The sequence below is a fragment of the Nomascus leucogenys genome, chromosome 10 (assembly GCF_006542625.1).
Source record: "Nomascus leucogenys isolate Asia chromosome 10, Asia_NLE_v1, whole genome shotgun sequence".
NCBI lineage: Eukaryota > Metazoa > Chordata > Mammalia > Primates > Hylobatidae > Nomascus > Nomascus leucogenys.
This window is the reverse complement of record NC_044390.1, coordinates 27,320,173-27,347,140: the sequence shown is the minus strand read 5'-3', so window position 1 is coordinate 27,347,140 and position 26,968 is coordinate 27,320,173. Positions and strand designations below refer to the sequence as shown.

Sequence of the window (26,968 nt, the reverse complement as noted above, 5' to 3'; positions counted from 1 at the left end):
CATGGTCAAATACAAAGACTTTAGAACACAGTGAGCATTGAAGAAAACACTGTGTCCTTCAAGATAACAGCTTCACCAGTGCAAGAAAGCAGAACAGAAGCTACCTTTCAAGGGATTACAGTGAGAAGGTTTGGTGTAAGAATGCAGGTTCAAAGTAGAGTATTCTTATATAATAAATTGGAAAACACACATGGACCATAAAATGAAATTGATTTTGGCCAAATCATTCAAACTTTATGGACTTTGTTGTTGTTTCTCCAGTTCTTTGCTAAGAATTATATTATGGCACTTCTTTAAAATAATGAGGCGGGGGACCAATAAGGTGGCTTCAACTCACTGAAGGAAAATATATTGTTTCATTGTCATCTATTTTGCTAATATTTGTGTCCAATTTAGAGAAAGTGGGGTAGACATAGTGGTAAGCAGATAGTTCTCTTACTCTGGAACTGACAAGTAGACTGAGAAGTTCACAAAAGGTTTTTCCTCACTTTGCATGTTTTTATTCTTTACTATTTTCAAAATGCTATTTCACTGAATTGAGACAGTTTGTTTTTTATTTCTGAATTACTTTCTGACATTATTATTACTGAGGTAGTTTAGCCAGTTGTGGCCAGTTGTTTTGGTGCTCAGTGTAGTTAGAATACAGATTGTGTTATACACAAATAACAATTTATCACATGCCAAATATGCTCTGTGAATCTGAAAAGCTCCCTCTATATGAGGATATATTTCCCTCAAGCCAGGCAATTTTAAGGACCTGCAAGCTCCCACCACTGACTAGCTCAGTGTAGTAAAAGTTAACTGAATAAACACATCATCATCCTAAGTAATCCTTTCCTTGACTAAAATACCCTCTGCTTGGCAGAGAAGCAATTGGATCAACTGCAGCAAGGCTCCAAGTGATCCCACCCTGATTCCAACACCACCATGTTGTTCTTGTTTCCTTGGAGGCCTTGAAAACTGTGCATGCACAGCAACTGGGTTCATGTCGAGCCATTCCAATTCATCTGAGAAGTGATTCTCCACTTAGGCATCAACCCATGACCATCACAGGATGTGTGAACGTGTCCTGGGTTTATCAGGTCTAACTATATCTTTCAGAACACTGATTCCAGAACTCTTACGTAACGCAGAGATCAGTTGAACTTAATGTATAAATGTGCATTTTATGTGTAAAGTATTACTCTTCAAAATTTGGCTTAAATCATGCTTTCCTGTGTGCCTTTGAACAAAGATTTTGATTTAAAAAATCATTGAGAAATGTAATTCAAGAATGCCCAGAGGCTGGGCGCGGTGGCTCACGCCTGTAATCCCAGCACTTTGGGAGGCCGAGGCGGGTGGATCACGAGGTCAGGAGATCGAGACCACAGTGAAACCCCGTCTCTACTAAAAACACAAAAAATTAGTCGGGCGTGGTGGCGGGCGCCTGTAGTCCCAGCTACTCGGAGAGGCTGAGGCAGGAGAATGGCGTGAACCCGGGAGGCGGAGCTTGCAGTGAGCCGAGACTGCGCCACTGCACTCCAGCCTGGGCGACAGAGCGAGACTCCGTCTCAAAAAAAAAAAAAAAAAAAAAAGAATGCCCAGAAGTTGTCATTAGTATTTGTTAAGTTTGTTTATGAAGAACTTAAGCCCACTTTAATTTCTGTTTTTATATCGATCTTCCCCAAGACAAAACATCTTTTATTGTTTACTTCCTTGAAAACAATTTAGTACTAGAGGTCAGCAATAACTTATTAGACAGAAACCAGATTATTTAATCACTTGGCTTTCAAAATAATATTTAGATTGAAAAAAGCAAATTAGAAGAGTTTACTAAAGGGACTAATGACTGTCATCTCATACTCTTCTTTTTCATTTTAAACTTTTTAAGAAAGTGATCTTTCATCATGTCAGTGAAACTAGTTTCCCTGAAGTGTCACAGTCATTTACAAGGTTGAATTTTTTTATATGATGAAATAATAGTATTTTTTAAATATTAATAATATTACACGGCCATAATTGTAAAGTCAGTGATAACACATTTTATGACAAGGTGTGCACTGCATTATTTCATAGTACATTCACAATCAAAGGTCATGTTGGACATACAACATTACCATAATTTTCTAATTAATTTGTTCTTTATACATGTTTATATGTGTTCCAATTGCATTTCATTAATTCATAGTTTTCTTGTAAGTTTGTGATTTCCTTCCATGTTCAAAGAATCTCTTTAATTCAATTTCTCTGTTTCTCCTCATACAGTCTGGCAGCCAGATATGCAACTCAGTCTAATCACAGTGGAATTGCAACCAGTCAAAAAAAGCCTACTAGGTCAGTTAATATTCTCTAATTTATTGCTTATTAGTGATATGCAAGTAAATACCCAGTGATATTTTGTCCTATCTTTTTTTTTTTAATGATGCACTTCTGAATGAGAAGTTTAGAGCACTAAATTTTTCCAGGAAGATTTTCACACATAGCCTCAGGGATGAGCATGTTTGTATTAGATAATTAAATGGGTTTTGGCACCTTTTTTAGTTTAGTTATATGTCGTGCTATAACTGGGCCTAAGTCTAGGTTCTAGGCTTAGAATCAATCAAGAAAACCATTACTCTGAATGCCCAATTCCTTCCAAGTCACATAATCTGGAAGTTATACAACAAAATTGTAATTGCTTTTTGAGATGGGCATGCATTAATTATTGCACATTTTAATGGAGATTTGAAAAACATTGGCAGATTTTAGTGGGGATGTTAGTACCAGGTCAGTCTGAACTGTTCTTCTATCTATAATAGTTTAATTTTTTGCTTCTTTATGACACAGGTATAATAAAGACAGCCTGTTATAGTAAATGACAGTGCGTTATATACTGTTTGGAAAATAATGACCTATAAAAATGTTTTGAAAGAGTTTGATTTTTTAAAAGTGTTAAGTTGCTGAAGGCATGATGGTAGCATGGAACAGCTGAATAAAACCACAGCAAAAGAGTTTTATACCTCTGATTAGTATGTGATCCTTTGTGTCATCTCACTCACTGGGGAAGTATCCAGCAGTGGTTTATTCATTACTGTTCCACTGATGAATCATATTATGTAGTGTTTGACCACAAGGAATGCGTCTGATGCTTTGACTTGAGGTAGGTGTCTTTCCCCTTGCCTTGGCTTTCTAAGTTATATTCATTTCCAGAGTAGCCAGCATAATTCTGGAAAGACAAATTTTAAAAGGTATTTAATTAAAAACTAGAATAAATGATATAAATTATGATGGGTAAGGAACAGCGACCTGCCATGCACAATGAGCATTTTTATTACTCCAAGACTTAGGCATGTAAAATATTTTTAAGTACTGTGTTTTGATAGATCTCTCTCCCTCTCTCTCTCTCTCCTCTCTGCTTCATCTCATTTCCCTTTTTATTACTTCGATGAATAATCCGAAGGCCTGCTCTGGCTGCCTGTCAAATTAGGGTAATGAGAAGAGCAAATTATTTTTAAATTTGTTTTAATTTGTTCTTCTAAGGACTGAAGATCATTTGACTTCATGGGTTGCAGTAAAGATTAAAATATATTTTAATTATTTTCTGGAAATGGGTCAATTTGCATTACAAGCAGGGCAAGTTTTGTGACAAAATTTGTTTGTATGTGTGAGTTTGGAATGAACTTTCTAAATCTATGCCTATGTCTACAGAAATAGTTCTCAGATTTATTATGATTAGGACACTTGGCCAAATTCATTAGTTGGATTCCTTCAACAGAGTGCAATCACTGGTCCTGTAAATTCCTAGCATCTGTGGTTATTATGCTGTACTTACAAACCCTTGTAGATTCTCTTGAGCAAAAGTTAAATGCTGGAATCATTTGGAAAATATTCTAATATTTTGTATGGCACAGTGTCCAATTAGCAAAATAGCTAAAGGGACCATTTATCAGCCATATATATTTAAACACTAAAATATAATTCACATTTTGAAGCTATTAACCATTCTAAGAAATCAACAGTTTTGTTTTTAAGTTGGTATTTGTTTTTTTCCTGATATTCACTCTATTTTGTAATGACTGTTACTATTATAAAAGCACTTATATTTCCTGAAGGTGGTTTGATTTTCTAATATTCTATGAAAATGATATAGTCAAGTAGTATTAAAAGGTGAGTTAAATGTTGAACATGTAACAACTGGATTGTGAAATTTTGGTATATCGGATACCAATATGAGAGACATTAATAATCTTTGCTTTAAAATTTTATAAGATGATTATAAAAAATAGTGCTATATTTGTAGATTTTGAATTCTTGTTTTCCTTTCAAATAAAAAATTTCAGAGTAGTACACAGTGACATTCACATGGTGGCAGCAAATACTAAACAAAACTTTCAATATCGTATTTTCTAAATAGATCTTAGAATGTCAGTATTAGTTCTTGGCCAGACACGGTGGCTCATGCCTGTAATCCCAACACTTTGGGAGGCTGAGATGGGATCACTTGAGGTCAGGAGTTCAAGACCAGACTAGCCAACATGGGGAAACCCCGTCTCTATCAAAATACAAAGATGAGCCAGGCATAGTAGCAAGTGCCTGTAATCCTAGCTACTCAGAGGCTGAGACAGGAAAATCGCTTGAACCCTGGAGGCAAAGGTTACAGTGGGCTGAGATCGTGCCACTGCACTCCAGCCTGGGCGACAGACACCCTGTCTCAAAAAAAAAAAAAAAAAAAAAAGAATGTCAATATTAGTTCTTCATTTCTAGTTTTTAACTTATAGATTAAATATACCTATAGAATATATGTCAGAAGTATAAAATCAAAATCTAGTAATTGCACATTTTAGGCACAATTCATTACATAATCGGTCATTGAAATTTTAAAGTGGAAATTGCTTAAGAGTGAAATGAATGATCCAAACTGATATTTTTAGTTCAAATAAAGCAGCAGTAAGTTACTACCTCCAGTCAAACCACCTCTAATTGTAAGATAGTCTGTTCATATTTCCTCATATCCTATCCTTCATACACAAAGAGTAGCTAAAGCTATTGTCACTACATGTAAGCATATTTTAAATTGTCATCCGGCTAACAGTGATTTTCTTCTGAGATCTGCATCCTTTCTTGTCATGTCTCCTCTGTGATCAGTTGGCCAAACTTATGAGATCACCAGCTAAGTCTGGATGCTTATTTTTGGTAAGAAAATGAAAAAGGTTTTTTGTGGGGCAGACCAGTGAAATATAATTTAACTCATGACCTGGGTCTTGGTACCGTGTTTTCATTAGTGTAGCTAAGTAACTTAGATACTCAGTGAGCATTAGCTATTCCTTCTTGTTCAGTAACTTTCTTGTGGTTAATATCCAAGCAAACTTACTATATAACTACCTACAATAAAAACAAATGCCTTATACATTGAAAAGAACAGCTTAATAACTGAAATAGCTGATGAATATGCTGAGAACATAAAGTTAAGTGTTATTGTTTCCTTTACTTTTCACATCATTGTTACAGTACTTTTAAGGCAAAGTTTTATTCGTCAGGGATGGGGTGAGTATGACTTTTTAAGTTAAGGTTTATTTTAATTGCTCTATATTATTACAATTTTGGAGGGACATGTTCATTGAAAAGTGAAACAAGATTTTTCTGAAGATCTCCAACATTGTGCTTAGCTATTTATTTGTCACATCTATCGCCATTTTCTGCTAAATAGATTTTAGAACATCATAGGTTGTAAATTTCTGACTTTCAGCACCTCCTGCTTCTTACCTTTTTGTAATGTACAATAATGATGTAATTTTTCTTATACTATTTCAGGCTTCCGGGGCCCTCTAGGGTGCCTGCTGCAGGCAGCAGCAGCAAGGTCCAGGGAGCCTCTAATTTAAACAGGAGAAGTCAGAGCTTTAACAGCATTGACAAAAACAAGCCTCCAAATTATGCAAATGGAAACGAAAAAGGTAAGTGTTTGTTACATCATTATGACACAAGTCTAACATGAGTCTTGTGAATTACATGCTAAATCTAATATTTGAGCAGCGTAACAACTTTGGGCCTAGAGATGTTATCAGTGGAGTTTCTTTGTTTCCTAACAGTCCCCTCCTGACTGCCAGCTTTCTTATCTGAAGAACATTTTAAACAAATAAACTCATTTATTTTAAATTAGTTAGTTATATATGCAAGTATAAATACTGTTTCTCAAAAACAAGTCCTTACAAATGCATGGAAGTCACATTTTCTTATGTCTTTTTATATTTTTTGAAAATGTATCCTGAAATCATAAAGCCATATTGAATTTATCTGAATCCTTAACTTCAGTTAAGGTAAGAGCCATAAGTGTTTTTGGCAGTTAAGGTTGGAGCATCAAAATTTGAAACATAATTACAGTAGGTTTTTAATCTTTGCAAGCAGCAGATCCCAGAGATATTATGACCTCAGTTTTCCCCAAAAGACAAATTATTCATATTTGTTTTGTTTTCTTGAAATAGTGCATAATATAAATATCAAATCACAAAATCAAGGACATTAAATGAGAGTGTCTGTTAAAGGCATATTATAAATGAATCGTATGCCACACAGTTCTCTGTGATGTATGAAGTGGGCATTTAAAGAGGTGTTGATTTGATGCTTGTCACTGAGTAGCAGAGAGAATGGGGATGAGCATGTGCAGTTTACACCTCAATCATGAGGAAATGAAGGACTTGTGCTGTTATAAGTCGTATGGCTGTGTGAGGAACTAGGGTGTTCTGCTGGATTTTGAGGAAGTATTTTCAAATCAATAGAACTTCAAACTTTTCTTCAGAGCGTTGGGCTCTACATGGAAAAACACATGAAATTAAAAAGTGGCACAAATGTTTAGTTAGTAGAACATCTGGCAAATTGGGATCGAATAATTCAATCAAGTGGGAACATTTTTGCTCAAAATAGATAATTGTGAATTGTTTCATATAGGCAAATGATTAGACAACTCCCTCTTACTCAAATGTGAACGGACAGATGTGATCTAGAAGCAAGACACTCTTTTGTGTGAATAGTCCCTTCCGCCTAAAGCAAAAGCGGACAGACTTTAAACACGTGAGAGCGGGTCAGTGTGTGTTAACATTGCAATATCCTAAGCTCTTGAGTTAACTGGAAAATGAAAAACAAAAGTGTATATTTGGAAGTTAGGAATGTTTTATTTAAAATATAAAATAAAATTTTAGATTTAAGATCACAAGAAATATTACTGAAGACTTATACTCTTCCTGGGGCTAAGGGAGATGACAGTCCCTCATCAGAAAAAAAAATGCCCTCATTTCCTAACTTTTCTAAAAAATATTATACAAGTTCAGGCTAATAATTCCTGTATATGTGGGAAATTTCTGGGGGAAGCTAACAGGCCTAGAAATAAAGATGTGTTAAATAGACTACCAAAGTGTCCAATTAAGCAACACAATACCACCGTTATTAATATTCTAGCAAGAAATTACTAGCAATGTTTGTAAATAGACTTAGAAATGCATTTGATGAATTAACATTTTTATATCTTAATCTATCTGAATTTTTCTGTAATGTGAAAATATTTTATTTAACTTATTTCTGGGATCTAAAAGTAAAATTCCGATGATATACAGGCATTAATATTTTTCCATGGCCACTCAATTCATACATACCTTCCCTACCTATGCTTAGAAGGTAGTGCAAAATTAGATAGTAGCAATATTGATAATAACCACAAGGTGGAGATAGATGTCATGTAATATGCAGTCTGCTCATCTAAAGCACATTTCCTTAGACAAGTTTTCATATGATATAATAAAGACATCTGGAATTTGTCTTGTATACAATATGAAATTTGCTATTAAACGTGGAGTTAAAACTTTATGTCAATAGATTCAATAACAGTGTTCGTAGATTAATCATTATGTCATGCTATATTTCCAAAATATTATCTTAAATTATAAGAGCAAACGACATAATAATATATTACACATAAAACAATTTATAAAAATACAAAAAATTAGCCTGGCATGGTGGCGGGCGCCTGTAGTCCCAGCTACTCAAGAGGCTGAGGCAGGAGAATGGCGTGAACCCGGGAGGCGGAGCTTGCAGTGAGCCGAGATTGTGCCACTGCACTCCAGCCTGGGCGACAGAGCGAGACTCCGTCTCAAAAAAAAAAAAAAAAAAAAAATTGTTGAAAGTACAGTGGCTTCTCATATGTATGATTTGTAAAACAAATTAGCTTTTTTAAAGTGATGTGACGCTTAATGAGAAGAAATCAGTAGAGAATTACAAACTGCACTTCAAAAGATACATCTAATATCATTTTAATAATGAAATTTGAAAAAATATTGTGCTCATTTTACAGTCTCATTAAATGAATTAAAATATCGGCGCACAGTATAGTAGGTTATCATTGGCAGAGAAGGCTGAAATAGAAACGTTACAATGCGATGCACTGCTATCTGAACATTATGTTGAAGTGGAACGTGGAAACAAATTTCTCAGAACAAGTGGTAAAATGAAAACAGCATCATTTGTAAAGCATTTCTTTTGAGACTCCTTCAGTTTCTTCTCCTGATGACCTGCCATTCAGAAACTGACAATGAATAATACACTCTGACACCAGCATTTGTCAATTTGCCCAGAACTGTATGAGAGTACTCTAGACAGATATATGTTCCGAAGAAAATCAAATACCTGTTAACTGTAAATCAAATCTTGTAGAAACCATGCCATGGTTCATTTCGACATATACTTTGCATGCCTGAAGCAAGTTACCTTAAGAAATCATTCTTGTTTTACAAAATTTGTATTAAAAAATCTAAAAATGCAAAAAGCTTAGTATTATTAGGGATTTATCCATAGCTTTATTTGGAATCCAGTTTCTTTATTATGATCTATAAACATGAATCATTTGATGGATTTCCTTAGTGGAGAGGTGTTTTTCCATGTTGCTAAGAAACATGCCCCGGCACCAGAGGGGATACTACCTACCATCTTTTTGCCATTTCTCACCTGTGAGACTTACATTGTACCTGTTTACTCACTGAACAGGGCTTCTTTCTCTTTGTCTAGATTCTAATCAGGTATCTTCTGGTGTGGAAGCTTTGGCTTTTATTTACACACAACACAGAATTAATAAGATAGATGCCAAGGATTTAGCAACATTTTAATTCAACATTATACAGCTATCAGAGTTAATGAGAATTACGCATTAGTGTTTAAATTTGGGCAGCTTATTCAGCTACAACATAGATGTCTAGCTCTTAAACACTTTGTTTTTTTTAATTACTCTGAAATTACAATAAAGCCAAAGAACTGAACTGTTTTCTTTTGAAGCCAATGCAAATGTGCTTTAGTTATTATATTACTTTACTGGTGATTTAATTATGCATTTTACAGCTTTATTACTTAATACTTATATAAGGCTAAAATACATTAACATCATAATTTCAGGGATTTTAGAATTCTTTCCATGAGTTACCATAACTAGGTGCATATATGTAAATATATGTATATATCTATATCTATATATTTATATCTATGTATATATCAATTTATAAGACTAAATAGACTTGGGCATATGTGTTGCTGGTTTATGCATACATGCACAAATATTGAGGTGTCCACAAAGTATATATGTCTGTACATAAATTACATACTGGCTGGTGAGTGAATGTAAGCTTCTCTAAATTGTACAACTCTCCACAGAGTGGCACTCTAAGATTGCAAAGGTACAATACAAGCATGTACAGAATGAACAGCTCTTCTAGGATCACTATAAAACTCCACCCCATGTTTCTGTTGAGTCACTATAAAATTGATGACTGAGGCAATACACAAGCAATTATTTATGCAAAGCAGTATGGGGAGGTGCATGAGGAGCCACTTAATACCAAGACATATTTAGATTTGAATGCCACTTTTCTTCAACTTAATTTTTTTAAAGCATTTGGTATGTTGTTGTGAAATTAAAGTCCTAATTATTTATCAAAATAAGTGGCATAGCCATATTGTTTAATCATTTTCCTCTTTCCACCATGATCTGTGATGCTTAAAAGTATCCTGTATTCAGCAGGGACCATCTATATCACTGAGCACAATGCCTGCCATGCAGGAAATACTTCAGAAATGAATGGTGCTTTTGTCATCATTTTTGTTGTCACTTCTTATATTTCAGAGTTGGTACCTAATTTTTTTTATCAAAGCAACATACTATTCAGTGAGGAAAAAGAGATAAGCCATTAAGAATCGTCTCTATGTCCTTTCTCAGACTGATACCACTCTTGGTAACGTGGTGCTAACTCTACAGCTAACTGAGGTTCCAGAGAGAAATGTCCCACTATAAACTTTCCATATGCCTGTTGTGACTGCCACATTTACATCAATGTATTAATTTTAGACCTTGGTTGGCATTGTTCCCAAGTCATCAATATTGTTTATTTACAAGATGAGATAACTAGACATTAGTTCTGTGAATTTAGATGTTTCGCAAGTGTGAACTAATATCTATTCTCACATCAACTCACATGAACAGGTGCAAGTAAGATGCTAAAGAAGAGGGTATATAGTACATGAATAAAGTGTCTTGTGTGATGTTCTCCCCATTTATATCCTGCTCACCGAGGAAGAAGGAAAACAAGGAGTTACCCAATTAACTTGACTGTGCGATAAATGTGGCTTGCTGGAGAGCCATTTCAGCAGAATTTCTGGCATGCAGTAAACATGTGGAAAGAAGAGACAGTGAAAATCTTCCAAATGTTTGAGTCAGATAAAAATGAGTTCCAATTTAGATTTTGTTTTTTCTAAGTTTTGCCATATGTATGATTGAAAACAAATTACTTTATCTTTCTAAGTTTTCATTTTCTCATTTTTAACAAGAGAGATCATAAGTATGTTGTAGATTATTATGGGCTTAAATGAGATACCATGTATGAAGTACTTATTAAGTACTTGGAATAAAGTAAGCAGTAGATGAATAATATTATTTGGTTATGGTGGAGTTGGCAATGCTGAATGTAGATGAGGTAAAAGAAGAGGAAGCAGAAGAGAGAGAGTGGAAGCAAATTGCTATTTGGGGACCGTAGACAAGAGGTAAGGCTGTAAGCAGAGGTAGCCCATAAAAATGCAAGATACAAATCTATTTTGGGAATGCCTTTAAATATGTGCATTAGAAATCTGTTATTTTCCCCATGCTGAGATTCATTCATAGTCAGAAGTTGAGTAATCAACATTCAGAAATATGTCATTGAGACCAGGCTACTTATTCCTGAATATATAAATGGCAATGATTATAATTTGTGACTACATTCATTCTGTAGACACTACAGGTGCTGCCATTTCAGCTGCTGTTGTGCAGTCTCTACTGTGAGGAGTCCAGAGAGACTCTTATTATTCCAGTGCCTTCCTGATGCACAACAACCTATGATTTGCCCTCTTAATGAAATCTGAAACACCTCATTGCCTCTGTATAGGGGCAGGCTGTGGACAGATTTAGAGCAGAGCTTCGGGAAATGTCTTATATGTGTGTACTCACCTGAGAATGATTTTACAGCTGTTGTTATGACCATTACTGTGGGTTGGATGTGGATGTCATAATTCAGAGTCCCTCTTGTTTCATTTTTGGGTGCAGTGATGTTGAAATTCCTCTTCTGTACTTGAACTTCTATAGCAGTCTTTCTAGCTAATGTCTTCAACTTGTTTCTCTTTTCTTTTTTTTTTTGAGACGGAGTCTCACTCTGTCACCCAGGCTGGAGTGCAGTGGCGCAGTCTCGGCTCACTGCAAGCTCCGCCTCCCAGGTTCACGCCATTCTCCTGCCTCAGCCTCTCCGAGTAGCTGGGACTACAGGCGCCCGCCAGCACGCCTGGCTAATTTTTTTTTTTTTGTATTTTTAGTAGAGACGGGGTTTCACCGTGGTCTCGATCTCCTGATCTCGTGATCCGCTCGCCTCGGCCTCCCAAAGTGCTGGGATTTCAAGCGTGAGCCACCGCGCCCGGCCCACTTGTTTCTCTTTTCTAAGGAAAGAGCATCCTCTCTTATTTCCCTTGTTCATCAGCCACTTAAAAAAGCATCCTGACTGGTTCTTTTCTACCATCTCCGATCAACCCCACCAAAGCTCCCAGGCACACTCTTACTTCTTAATCTAGTTGTAGATGCACAGAAGATACATACCAAGTATGTGGCCAAAGAGATGAGAAAAAATGACATTAGGAAAACCTGAAGAGTTTGTTTTGGTTTTAGAGATTATTTGAAGCAAACTGCTAAATATCCAAGTGAACTCAGAGCTAGCCAAGGTTCTGAAAGTTCAGTAAAAATGTTAATATTGGCCGGGCGCGGTGGCTCACGCCTGTAATCCCAGCACTTTGGGAGGCCGAGGCGGGCGGATCACGAGGTCAGGAGATCGAGACCATCCTGGCTAACACGGTGAAACCCCGTCTCTACTAAAAATACAAAAAAATAGCTGAGCGAGGTGGCGGGCGCCTGTAGCCCCAGCTAGGCGGGAGGCTGAGGCAGGAGAATGGCGTGAATCCCGGGGGGCAGAGCCCACAGTGAGCCGAGATCGCGCCACTGCACTCCAGCCTGGGTGAAAGAGCGAGACTCCCGATCAAAGAAAAAAAAAAATGTTAATATTGCATAGCTATGAAACATTTAATGAATTTAGCAGTTTGAGGGACTGTGTTAAGAAACAGTCCTTTAAAACTGAAAAGGCCAACAGTTTTCAGAATTTGTGAGTCTGCTCAACCCTTGCTACTCAAAGTATGATTTGTGTGTGAGCAGCACTGGCATCATCCAGAAGATTGTTGGCAATGCAGAGCCTCAGGGCCCACTGCAGACCTGCTGAATCACAATGTGCATTTAACAGGATCCCCAAGTGTCATGTCATTAAAGTTTTGAGAACGACTGTGATAAACACTTAGAATGTTTGACATTCCAAGAAAATTATAGAGCTTGGGCTGTAGAGTGACAAGATGTGGGGTCGAAGCCTAGCTCCACCATACACTCCTCATTAGGTACCTAAATCATTGAATGAAGCTTACCAAGCTCTGGTTTCTACAAATGTGAATTAGGAATATGAGCCCTTCCCACTTCAATGCGCTGTTGTGAAATAATGCAGTTAAAGAACCTTCAATAAAATGTCAGTTAGCATAATTATATTTGTAATAATTATTCATATTATATTCATTATAGAATATGAAATATCATAAGTAACTTTTTTTTTGAGACAGAGTCTTGCTCTGTCATCCAGGCTGGAGAGCAGCAGTGAGATCTCAGCTCACTGCAACCTCTGCTTCCCGAGTTCAAGCAATTCTGATGCCTCAGCCTCCTGAGTAGCTAGGATTACAGGTGTGCACCACTATGCCTAGCTAATTTTGTATTTTTAGTAGAGATAGGGTTTCGTCATGTTGGCCAGGCTTGTCTCAAACTCCTGGCCTCAAGTGATCCACCCGACTTGGCCTCCCAAAGTGCTGGGATTATAGGCAGGAGCTACTGTGCTCAGCCACAAATGGCTTTTAAGATCAATGTGAGTAAGGATGATTTCAATAGGATGTCATCATGTTCTGCTTAACAATACATCCAGCAGAATAGGCTTTGATTTTGGGGACTATGTTTCTCTCCAACTCTTTGTCTATATATATGTAATTTTTAAATGTTAAAAAATAGAATAAATTTTTATATAGCTCCCCAAAAATATGTGTAAATGTTCTTCTGGCTCAAAAGCCTATACACCTCTCTTATAACATCTGTTTTAATCTTATTCTGCAGCTCTCTATGAGCCCTTGCAACTCTGATCTTCTCTACCATTTTCTTTCCCACATGACACTCACCTGACATTTAATATATACAGTGGCATTTATCTTTTATGACTCTATTTATTTCCCTCCTACAAGATTATAATGTGTCTTGGAATGTCTTAAATAGAGTAGTCACTCTAAATATTAACAGATGATGTGCCTAGATTCATGTTCCATAAACAGTAGGAACTGAATAACATTAATTTTCCTGGAAATAGTAGAAAAATATCCATATATGTTCAACAAAAATCAGGAAAACATGCTCACTGTAGGAAGTGGACAGGCATGTACACAGTTCATTGAACCTGAGAAAATTCATTTTGTTTGGAGGAAAAATTCTTAGATTCTAATTGAATCTGGGTACCTGAGAAACAAAGTTCATTTAATATAATTCTATTCAGGGCATTAATTGGATAGTTACTATTTTCTATGTTTCTATATTCAAGGGAATGTTGTAATTGGTAAACCATTGAACTTACCCATCTGCATTTGAGGAACAGTATAATATGGTGGTTGAACTAGTTTACAGTCCCACCAACAGTGTAAAAGTGTTCCTATGTCTCCATATCCTCTCCAGCACCTGTTGTTTCCTGACTTTTTAATGATCGCCATTCTAACTGGCGTGAGGTGGTATCTCACTGTGGTTTTGATTTGCATTTCTCTGATGGCCAGTGATGATGAGCATTTTTTCATGTGTCTTTTGGCTGCATAAATGTCTTCTTTTGAGAAGTGTCTGTTCATATCCTTTGCCCACTTTTTGATGGGGTTGTTTGTTTGTTTTTTTTCTTGTAAATTTGTTTGAGTTCATTGTAGATTCTGGATATTAGCCCTTTGTCAGATGAGTAGATTGTCAGTGTGGCGATTCCTCAGGGATCTAGAACTAGAAATACCATTTGACCCAGCAATCCCATTACTGGATATATACCCAAAGGATTATAAATCATGCTGCTATAAAGACACATGCACACGTATGTTTATTGTGGCACTATTCACAATAGCAAAGACTTGGAACCAAGCCAAACGTCCAACAACAATAGACTGGATTAAGAAAATATGGCACATATACACCATGGAATTCTATGCAGCCATAAAAAAGGATCAGTTCATGTCCTTTGTAGGGACATGGATGAAGCTGGAAACCATCATTCTCAGCAAACTATCACAAGGACAAAAAACCAAACACCACATGTTCTCACCCATAGGTGGGAATTGAACAATGAGAACACATGGACACAGGAAGGGGAACATCACACACCGGGGCCTGTTGAGGGGTGGGGGGAGGGGGGAGGGACAGCATTAGGAGATATACCTAATGCTAAATGACGAGTTAATGGGTGCAGCACACCAACATGTCACATGTATACATATGTAACTAACCTGCACGTTGTGCACATGTACCATAAAACTTAAAGTATAATATAAAAAATAATAATAAAAAAATGGTGGTTGATAGGATTAACTTAGAATTCAAGCAAAGTTCAGTGCTCAATTGTATAACCTTGGTCAGATTACTTAACCTCTTTGTGCCTCATTTTTTTCACACCTAAAATAGGGGAAATAATGGAAACTTCATGCTGTTGTTGGGAGGATTAATTGAGTTAATACATGTTAGACACTTACTTCAGTGCCTGCCATGTAGTGGGTGCTATATACATGGTATAAAACATTAATACAGGCATGGTCTTTGCTTTCATGGAATGCACAGCATTGTGGAGGCAATAGGCAGTTACAGTAGAGTGATAATGACTATAATGCAGGGAATGGTAAGCTATGGGAGAAAGTAGAAGAGCCATCTAATTCAGACTCGATGCTGTGGGGGTCAAAGGTGGGTGTGGGAGTAATTTTTTTCCCCCTGAGGAAGTAAGGTCGCAGCTGACACCTGATGAATAAGGTGCTTCTACCTGTCGATAGTCAGTGTACTCTATCTGCTACTAAGAATCATTTAAATTATGAGGAAATATTATTAGTCTCCGAAAGGGATATGTTGGTGAAATAATCTTGAAATTATTTGTACTTATAACATAGATAATAAGCAAAATATTGGAATCCATTCACAGAAAGTGAATGTATTTGAGTAATTGAATGTTTTGAAGCTTGTTGGATTGGTCTTGAATCAGTCCACTGATTATATATCCACTTGAATATATCCACTGTTTTTTAGAACACCTTAGTGTTTGTGTATGAATCTAATGAATTTTCATAAATATTCCAAACATGAGCACAAGTAGACTTTACATGAATATTTTTAAAAGATCAATTTCTCATTATATGCTTTAAAATTTATAAGCATTTCGACTTTTCAGTGAATGGCAAGATTGAAATATAGAATATATAGGCTCAGTCTTGTATTATACTATTAGTATTAGTCTTTGCTAATTGAAATGAGGAACTGCAGAGGGGTAGTAAGAATTAGAAGTTATTGTTAGTCTACCAATTTGTTTATGAAAATTTAATATAAATGTGTTTGTGTACAATATTTTATTGTTAATATCAATTTCAAATATCAACTATGTTATTTTAGGCACACTTCATTTTTTAGAAAATAAAACCTAACACAAAAATTCATGTAACCATTTGACTTCTTTTCCATCTCTAACTTCTTTGTTCTTTCCTTCTGTTGTATGTCAATTTCTTTTTGCGAAAAATGAGTTAAGACTAGTATTCTGTACCAATTGGCTTGATTACATGTGGTTTATCATGTGTTCTGACTTTTTTTTAAAGAAGACATTTAAAAATAAAAGCATTGTAGTTTTTTATTTATAGGTATTTAATAAAATGGAATGAGCTCCAATTCCTGAATAGTATTAAAATAATATCTTTATATAACATTTCATTAAGCATTTCATCAAAAAAAGATTTGCATTTATTTTTCAATATCTATATGTTTACAGTACCACTTAAATGTGTAATTCAATCATCCCCTTATCCCCAAAAACCAAGGAAGAAAGAGGGAGGCATTCATGGTTGATTAAACTTAAGATAAATGACTTGACCAGAATTACACAGTTTCCAAATATGAACACTTGGATGGAGGTCTTTTAACTCTAAGCTCAGTTCTTTTTCTTTATTCTATACAGTATTGTAAAATCCTTCCTTTAATTTAGTTTGGTCTTCTTAAAAATAAGACTGTAATCAAGCATTAATTATATTAGAGCAGTCATCTAAAGATTCACATCATAATGTGCCTTCCAAGTGGAATGTAAACAAACACTAGTGCATTATCAAATACTTATATGACAAATGGATTTCTTTTCCTATAACTCTTAAAAAGTAGCTTGATTTATTCTGATCATTATGGGAAGCTGTAGGTGTGCTGGTTAAGAGCAGAGTCTCTGAAATCAATTCAAATACAGACTGTCTGACCGTGAGGAAGTTATCCTCTCCTTGCCTCAGTTGCTTTATCTGTAAAATAGAGTTGATAATATGAATACAAACCTTGTAGGATTATTATAAAGATAAATAGATGTATATTGCTTAATAGATTATCTGATCTGTAGAAGCATAAATTTCAATAATATACAAATTAAAATTAACAAAAAGCTAAATTATAAGTTATAAGCATATTTAATCCGGTAAAAATGAACTAAACAATTAGCTAAACTCCTAGTAGCTTAAGCCAATTTTCAACATTCGTTATACAACATATTTTTATAGGGCAAGGTGGAATATCCATTTACTAGTATGGGCTACAGTGGTGGTTGAAAAAGAACACGGAGAATTGCTTAGAGGAGGGATAGTGTTTTATTCATCTTTGGATATCTGTGACTAGCAAATTTATTTGGGTAAGAGTAATTTCAGAGGGGAAAATAAAGCACATTTATTATTATTATTTTTTATTATACTTTAAGTTTTAGGGTACATGTGCACAACGTGCAGGTTAGTTACATATGTATACATGTGACATGTTGGTGTGCTGCACCCATTAACTCGTCATTTAGCATTAGGTGTATCTCCTAATGCTATCCCTCCCCCCTCCCCCACCCCACAATACCAAATGCATGGAGAGCTCCCATGACTGGTTAATAGGGTGATAGGCCCGTGATCCATCGTAATGTCATATTTAAGGGGAACGTGTGGGTGATTTTAGGGGCCATGGCCGTGAGGTAAGAACCAGATGCTGGATACAGCTCACTGTAGCTACCCCCAAGTGTTGTAGGCCCGGAGCGAGGAGAGTAGCACTCTTGTGCGGGATATTGATTTCACGGAGGATGGTGAACAAGGGACCCCTATCTGAGGAGTCCCTCAGATAGGGACCCCCACCGCCCCCGCCCCAGAATCAATGCCTCTCAAACACTCTACATTTTTGAAATATGGTAAAAAAAAAAAAAAAAAAATCACCTCAGAGAAGTGATTGATGCCACGGTCTCTTTTCAGTTCAGAGGAGAGAGACTTCTATCCATCGATAGTTTGGAAGTTCTCAATTATGTAATATAAATGATCAAGATTAATCGCCTTTTCTTTATTTTTCTTCTAAACAATGTCCAGATTCCTCCAAAGGACCTCAATCGTCTTCAGGTGTAAATGGTAATGTGCAGCCTCCCAGTACTTCTGGGCAGCCTCCTGCCTCTGCCATCCCTTCTCCAAGTGCCAGCAAGCCCTGGCGCAGCAAGTCCATGAATGTCAAACACAGTGCCACCTCCACCATGTTGACTGTAAAGCAGTCAAGTCCAGCCACCTCACCCACACCATCTTCAGACAGAATGAAGCCACCTGTCTCAGAAGGGGTCAAAACTGCTCCCTCAGGACAGAAATCCATGCTTGAGAAATTCAAGCTAGTCAATGCCCGGACTGCTTTACGCCCCCCGCAGCCTTCCAGTTCAGGAACTAGTGATGGTGGCAAGGATGATGATGCCTTTTCTGAATCTGGTGAAATGGAAGGTTTTAACAGTGGTCTGAATAGTGGTGGCTCAACAAATAGCAGTCCCAAAGTGTCACCTAAGTTGGCCCCTCCAAAAGCTGGAAGCAAAAATCTCAGCAATAAAAAGTCTTTGCTACAGCCAAAGGAAAAAGAAGAAAAGAACAGGGACAAAAATAAAGTTTGCACTGAAAAAACAATCAAGGAAGAGAAGGATCAGGTGACAGAGATGGCTCCAAAAAAGACCTCCAAAATTGCAAGCTTGATCCCTAAGGGCAGCAAGACAACAGCAGCTAAGAAGGAAAGCTTAATTCCATCTTCCAGTGGTATTCCAAAACCGGGCTCTAAAGTTCCAACAGCAAAGCAAACCATTTCACCTGGCAGCACAGCAAGCAAAGAGTCTGAGAAATTCAGGACTACCAAGGGGAGCCCTTCCCAGTCCTTATCTAAGCCTATAACTATGGAGAAAGCAAGTGCATCTAGTTGTCCTGCCCCTTTGGAAGGAAGGGAAGCTGGCCAAGCTCCTCCTTCTGGTTCCTGTACCATGACAGTGGCACAAAGCAGTGGGCAGAGCACAGGAAATGGTGCTGTCCAACTCCCTCAACAGCAGCAACATAGCCACCCGAATACTGCGACAGTGGCACCATTCATTTACAGGTAAGGTGGGCTCCGCTTATCCACAGTTGTAAATATATTTACAGGCCTACATACTCAGAGTGTAATAGGGAAGGCTGATAAAGTGGTGCTTTATGTCGTCATTTTGGAGTAATGTTTCATGCTAAAGACAGAGGCCTAGAATTTAGTGCGGAATCTTAGTCTGGAAAAAAACTTCCAGTAGGATCTAGTTTTATTCCCTCTCTCATTCCCTCTCAGAAATTGAGACCTTCAAAAATTAAACTACTTGTTATCAAAAGCCAGCTAGAAACCAGATGCCACAACTTTCTCTTGTGGTTATTCATATTATCGCTACTACTATACTGTTTCTATTACTAGCAGCAGACTTTTAAAATAATTCTCACTTTTACATAGTTTACGGTTATTTTTGTTGTCATCTTTGGGAGAAAGTATACCATAATGGTTAAAGAGGCAGCCTCTGAAATGATAAAGTTGCGGATTTCATTCCTAGTTCTGCCACTTTTCAGCTATAAGACATTGGGCAAGTTATTTAACATTCTTTAGTCTCATTTTCTTCAGCTGTCAAATAGGAACCATGCACTACTTTGTAGAGTTGAGACTATTAACAGCAGTCATGCATATAACATGTTTACTGTATATCCTGATGTGTTGCAAATGTTCTTCAAATGTTATTTATAAGGTATTACTTTCTCAATGTAAATTTTTATTAATTTCCCACAGCAAGGCATAGGTTTCTAGGTAAAAGGGGTTACATATATAATTTGTATTACTTATTTGGGCTGTATTACTTATTTGTTTTTTTTTACCTTTTATTTATTATTTATTTTACTTTGCATTCTTATTTTGTAGGCATTGAAATACACAATATAAAATTTTTAAATGCATTATTATGCATTTTAAAATATGCATCCTACCACCCAAATGGTAAAGACAACACTTTGCCTGTTGTTCTGTGATTTGTTTTAATCGATTAGAGATATGTCAGTAACTGCTGTGTCCCCAGTTTATTCACTGCTTGGTTGGTAAGGAGACGGCCTGAGGAGCAATAATGTCTGCTTTGTCCCTCCTTCGGGCAGGTTGGCAATTTAACTACAGAAAGAAAATTTTATGAATAGGAAGCAGGACCCACTATAATTAAGAAAGGGTCAAAACTATATAGTTTAAAATTTTATTAAGTTTTTTTAATATAAAAGTTTTTAAAATAAAGCAGTTTATACTGATTTATTTTTTTCTCAATGAGGAACCTAAGTGTTTTTTTTCTGAGGTTTTATACACTCAGCAAAACAAAATTATTATAATTATTACATTTAAGCTCTTGGGACATTACAATTGAATGTTGCTATTCTGACTTCAGTAGTACTAACTCATTTAAAATACTTGTATTTGGATCAGGTGAGAGTCTGCAGCTCCTTCTGACTCCAGGGTCCCTATTTGACAAAGCAGAATTTAAGATGTCAAAATCATGATCCACATTTCAAAAATGTGAGAAAAAAAAATCATGAAGTTTTAAATATGTCATACTCAGCACCCTTGTGGATTACAAATATATTCTGTAAAAACATCAATCCTTTCAAAAAATCACAAGTGAATTTCATAGGAAATTGTAAATCTAGAACTGCTAATTTAGTAGGCTTCTTTCTATAAGTAGCAACAAGCTTTTAAAAAAATTGTTTGCAATAAAATATCCAGTGGAAACAAATTTAGTGGTTTCCATTTGAAAATGTAACTTTTAAATATCAAAAACAGGAAGCAGCACAGCAGCACAGCTTAGAAGTTACAGTGTAGATCCGCTGTGTGACCCTGATGAGTTCTTTGAGAAACTCTTTGAGTTTCTGTTTGACCTCTTTAACAACAAGACTATAAAAGTGAGGCAATATAGCCAAGTAGCTAAGAAAAAAGGCATTAGAGAGGCTGAGGCAGGAGGAGAATCGCTTGAACCCAGGAGGCAGAGGTTGCAGTGAGCTGAGATCGTGCAATTGCACCGCAGCCTGGGCAACAAGAGGGAAACTCAAAAAAAAAAAAAAAAAAAAAGAGGGGGCGATAGAACATGTCTTACTCTACCATTGTTCAGAAACAGCATCTTGTGGTGGTGGTTGCCATTGTTCAGAAACAGCACACAGCCAGATTTTGAGTAAATTACATGAATATCAGTAATTATTTTTATTATTATCAACAATATAAGATAGTTAAAAATAAATAAAACCATGGCTAGCATGGTGGCTCATGCCTGTAATCCCAGCATTTTGGGAGGCCAAGGTGGGAGGATGACTTGAGGCCAGGACTTTGAGACCAGCCTGTACACCAGAGCAAGACCCTGTTTCTACAATAAATAAATAAATTAAAACTGTCTCATAAGATTTCACATTGAAGTCTATATATAAAGTAATATTCATTCAAAGTTTTTAAATCAATGCAGAACAATTTTACAAATAATAGTAAATCCTCAAAAGGCAGAGTGGTTAACATTCATTCTTTTCAACTTTCAGTAAAAGCTTGTTTATAGAGTCATGACATTTGGATTATGTAACCTTTTATGTTCTTTCTGACTTTCACTGTTCTATCCCCGTGTAAGAATCCCTCCTATAAAATCCCTGACAATTATTTTTGGAGTTGCTAATCATTTGATGAAATAATACTAATAATTTACTCTTTTATGTTGGTATTATCATTTATTGAGTGCTTGCTTAGTGAAAATCTTTGTGTCACAAAATATATGTGAATTTTCTCATTTAAACTTCATCATGAACTCATGAGAAAGAATGTTACCCCCCATTTTCCAGAAATGAAGAAGCAGAGATATTAAGTCAGAATAGTAATAATCTCTTAAGACCATAAAGCTAGTAGAAATTTGCTTTGCTTATCAGTTCTATCTACGTGACAGAAATAAGAGGTATTGTTACTGAGAAAATTCTGGTTAGGAAAATGCCAATAGTACACTTGCAAAATTCTCGATCAGAACTCATTTACAATTGAAAATGGTAATTGCTGTTAATTAGTATAAATTATATAAATGTATACAGATACACATATATGATATGTAAAGATAATTAAATAACTTTTATATAATGGGAAGATTGATGGCTGATGGTGACTTTTTTTCTCAGCTCAATCCTAGGTTAGTACTTACTCCTTCTGAGACTCTGCTATATGCTTCATAATACTCTTTGTCACAAACTGGATGTTCAAAGTTCTATAAATATAATGTGGATTCTGGAAGTTAATAGATTTCCTATTAGCCTAACTTCCTATCTAATATAAATTATTCTGTACATAGTTTCAGTAATTCAATTATCTCTACAGAGTGATAAATTAGTTTCAAATTTGCTGTTATTCTTATTCATTTATCAAATAGATATAACTAAGACAAAATGTCAAGAATTAAAGAAAATATTTTATTTTGGTTTAAGAAGTTCCTGATAACTAGAGCTACCTGAAATTGGAATAGGCTGCTTTTTATAGTGTTAAGATGACCATCTGAATTATTTAAAAAGTGGCAAAGTGACCAGTTATTACAGTTTAGGCAAAGGGAAATTGCTGCATACTTTTTCATTTATGTACTCATCCCTCATTCTACAAATACTGTGTAATAGAAGATACAAAGATTTTTTTAAAAAAATCTCTGCCTTCTGGGAGCTCAGTCTACTAAGGGTAGTAAGAATAATATCATCAAAAATATTAAACCATTACTGTTATGGAAGTGTATGTAACATACACAATTAATGTAGAAAAAAAGAGGGTTTTTTACAAATCTGACAAAATGGAGTCAACTAATGCATCATCAAGGAGTTAAGATAAGGGTAAGACATAAAAGATGAGTTAGAGTTTGTCACAAGGAGGGAAGAATGTTGTGCTATCATCCAAATTTGATATCCTACAATTTTATAATCCAGGCATGATGGGAAAAATAATAGATAAATTGTGAGCTGCTATGCAAATGCTAGTAACTGGAACTGCTATAGGCACTAATGGTTAGGATTTGTAATTATACGAATGAGAGACTGTATTAGTCAGTTTTCACACTGCTATAAAGAAATTCCTGAGACTGGATAATTTATAAAGAAAAGAGCTTTAATTGGCTCACAGTTCCGCATGGCTGCGGAGGCCTCAGGAAACTAACAATTAAGGTGGAAGACGAAGAGGAAGCAAGGCACGTCTTACATGGAAGCAGGCGAGAAAGAGAGGACATGGGAAACTGCCATACACTTTTAAAGCATCAGATCTCATGAGAACTCACTCACTATCAGGAGAACAGCATGGGGGAAACTGCTCCCTTGGTCCCATCACCTCCCACCAGGTCCCTCCCTCTACACATGGGGATTACAATTCAGATTACAATTTGAGGTGAGATTTGTGTAGGGACACAGAGCCAAACCATATGAGACTAAAGAAGAAAAGAAATGGAAATAATTTGAATTTTGTTTTTCTCTTTCAATGACCCCTTCTCCATACATCAAATTTTCAGCTAGTCTTCCCAACCCTTCTTCTGAAACATACCCTCAATCAGACTTTCTTTCCGTTTCCAGCCCTTGTCTCCTGATCTAAGCCATATCACCACCAATTCTCATCTAGTTTCCAGTGAGTCTCCCAGCTTCCACTCTGGGCTTTTTGCAGTAACATCCTTCACACAGCTGGCATTTTGACCTTCTAAAAGCGTAAATCATATATCTTATTCTAATTAATGAAGCCATCTATTAGATTTCCATTACATTAAAAAAAAAACTCAAACATTGCACCGTGACCCTCCAGGTTCTAAGTAATCTAGTACCCTGTTCACAATTGATCCCCACAGCCACATGCAGTCCCCCCTTCCCCCAGCACATTGTATCTCAGCCTTCATCCTCCTTCTCAACAAACCAACCTATGTTGCTTTAGAACATATCTTTGGCTTATATGTTCATTTATGACTGTAACAACAGTCTTCTAGATCACTGCAGGCCTGTCTTGTTATTAGAGCTCTGCTAATCTCCAGCTATCTCCAACCACCTACTCCAGGGGAATATATATTATGTGCCTTCTCAGAATTCTGTTTAATCATCCTCTTGTATTTTCTTCATACAGTTTATTACTATCTGTTCTTTTCTTGTTTACTTATTAACTGGTGTGATTTCAGCCACCTCCTAATGTAATGTGAGTTCATTGAAATTAAGAGTCTTGTGTTTCTTATTTAGTAGCATAATTGCCCAGTACAGAGGCTACCTGCAGTAGATACCAAATAAAAATTGTTGAATGAAACACTGTCATCCTGTGTTAGAATCACTTGCTATAGAAGAATTTTCAAACCTGCCAAAAATGTACACTGGAACAAAAAAAAAATTCTGAAGTCTCTCACTTCCTGTAAATGGGAGAGTTTAACTGAAATACAAACAGCTTTAAAATATTTAAAGAATTAAACCATACCTTCTCTTCAGCACATTCATTCACTTATTTTTTATCTTCTTTCAACAACTACCTACTAAATATCTCTTATGCATGAGACATCAAGAATTGAGTGAAAAATCATACGTCCTATGTCATTTGCTTTTTATCATCCACAATGTGGTAGACAAGGGGCAAGCTCAAAGAGAACAACAAAATGCAGCTGGAAGTGTAAAGCTCCCCAGGAGTGAACTAGATTTGTTATACTGAGGCTTCAAAAAAGTGAAAAGTTACTTTTAGCTATTGGAATCAGGGAAAGTGGCACTTGAACTGAGTCCAGCAAGATAAGTAGGATTTGGTAATGCAGAGATGAGGGGGACAGGGAGGGAAACATAAGGCTGAAGGAACCACACAAACGAAGTCAATACAAGATACGTAGGGTGGTCGGCAAGTAGGTCAGTTTCTCTTGAACATTGAAGATTGATTGGAGCCTGGTTGTAGTAGAAGTTCTTGAATGTCAGAAACTTGGACTTTATGTATGTATATGTGTGTGTGCATACATGTGTGCATGCATGCACATGAGCATGTGTGTGGAAAGCATGATCAGAAAAGTTATTCTTTCTTCAGTATGTAAAATGGATTGTTTGTGGGAGAGGTCAGAGTAGGATGAACCAGGTTAAATGTATAGATGAAGGAGCAATTTACTGAATTTCTTAGGTAGGTTTGTTAAATCTCAAAGGAGGCTCCAGTTATTGGAAGAAAAGAAGAGAAAGGAGAACCATATAGTTTTTTCATTCTGTTTTTTTAAAACTCCTTTTTTATTGTTCCTTCTCTTTCTTGGTGTCCATCCTGAGCTATATTATTTGAACCTGTTTTTCTTGCCTGGAGTTCAAAAATTGTTACCTTACATCCTTCAGATTTTCAAAAAATACCTCCCTTTTTCCCATATGTCATTTTTCTTCCATTGCTTTTGTGTTAATTACATCACAACTATATTCTACATGCTGTCAAGGACATGTTAAACAAAATAATATAGTAATTGGTTAATTATGGAGAAAAGGGAGACCTGTGTGTTTTCCCTAAACCTGTCTCTTTAGAAGCCTCCAACAAAGTTTTAAAATAACGCTTACCCAGATTTATAACATGCTTTTTTGAAGTCTACATTGTTTCTTTTCTGACCATTTGTAGTAAATGCCAAGGAAACAATGCATTGGACATAAAGCAAACATGTAGAGGCAAAGAGAGCAGAACCAGGGTTTTGAGCAGTTCTCAAAAAAGAAAAATACCTAACCCTTAGATAAGGCAAGGCACTATTCATAAGGAGAAAAGTATCATGCTTCTTAAGCCCATTAATTAAATGTAAGCAGAGACCCTCTATTAACACTTGACTTGTAAAATTAGGCCAAGAAAATCTGAATTTAGAGTTTTTCCTTCTTTTGATATAATATGCTGTACTTTATACAACCACACCATGGATTCTCAGAAGAGATTTTTATTATAAAATATTTCTGTGGGACTATAGATTTGCCTAGGATGTGACAGGGAAATTGACATTTTAATATGCTATTTTCCAAAAGGCAAAGAATGCAAAACATTAGTTTTGAAAATGCTTACTCACAAGGTTTTAAGTTTGGCTTATTTGTCGAGCCAGTACAGTGAGGAGGAGGAGGAACTGTGAGTTTACAAAGATTGAAATGTGAAGCCTTTAACCATCATTCAGGTAATGCTTTTGTAAGCCCTGAAGCTACTTCTACATAATATACCACAGTAATGGTTTTATGTGAACTGGGCATAATTGGCTCTCAGTAAAAACTAAAGCTTATTGATTGCTTGGCTTGCCAGCTTGTCTTTTGCTAGGTTTGATATGTATCCGCACGTCAGGTAGTGATTTACATTTCCTCTCACAGCAGTACTTTTAGGATGGAATATGGACACACTGCTAGAAGAGGCACTTTTGTGTAGAATACTACCACGAGCCGCCATTTTCCCAGCAGAAAGATTCACAAACTACCTTTTCTGTGCTTGATTACAAGGTTCATGGCAAGATTGCCTAACCAAGCCATTGTTGTTCCTTCTCTTCATATTTTATGTTATGTTTTTGGAAACAATTTTAATCTTACAGAAAATTTGCAAGAATTGTGCAAGTGACTCTCATTACACCTCTCCCAGAGCACTCAGAGAACTTATTCATATTTCACCAAGTTTCACCAAAAATGGTCACTTTTAGTAATTCAGGATAAATATTGCACCTAGTAGTTGTCACATCTTCCGAATATCCCTCAATCTGGAACAATCTTTTAACCTTTCCCTGACTTTCGTGATATTGATAAATTGATGGCTAGGCATTTTACATAATGTTTCTAATTTGGGTTTGTCATATAGTTCCTCGTTATTTGA

The 26,968-nt window shown here is 36.1% G+C and overlaps 1 protein-coding gene across 8 annotated transcripts in view; it reads left to right on the top strand.

The window, feature by feature from the left end:
* The window catches only part of NAV3 (neuron navigator 3), a 657,172-nt gene that overhangs the window by 430,940 nt on the left and 199,264 nt on the right, over positions 1–26,968 (top strand). For 7 of the 8 annotated variants that reach the window (XM_030819929.1, XM_003259582.3, XM_030819931.1 and 4 more), the window contains exons 6-8: positions 2,245–2,313; positions 5,770–5,909; positions 18,211–19,237. In XM_030819929.1, coding sequence (XP_030675789.1) covers positions 2,245–2,313; positions 5,770–5,909; positions 18,211–19,237 — 1,236 coding nt within the window. The remainder of the gene's footprint in view (positions 1–2,244; positions 2,314–5,769; positions 5,910–18,210; positions 19,238–26,968) is intronic. The other variant, XM_030819928.1, reaches the window with a different exon arrangement.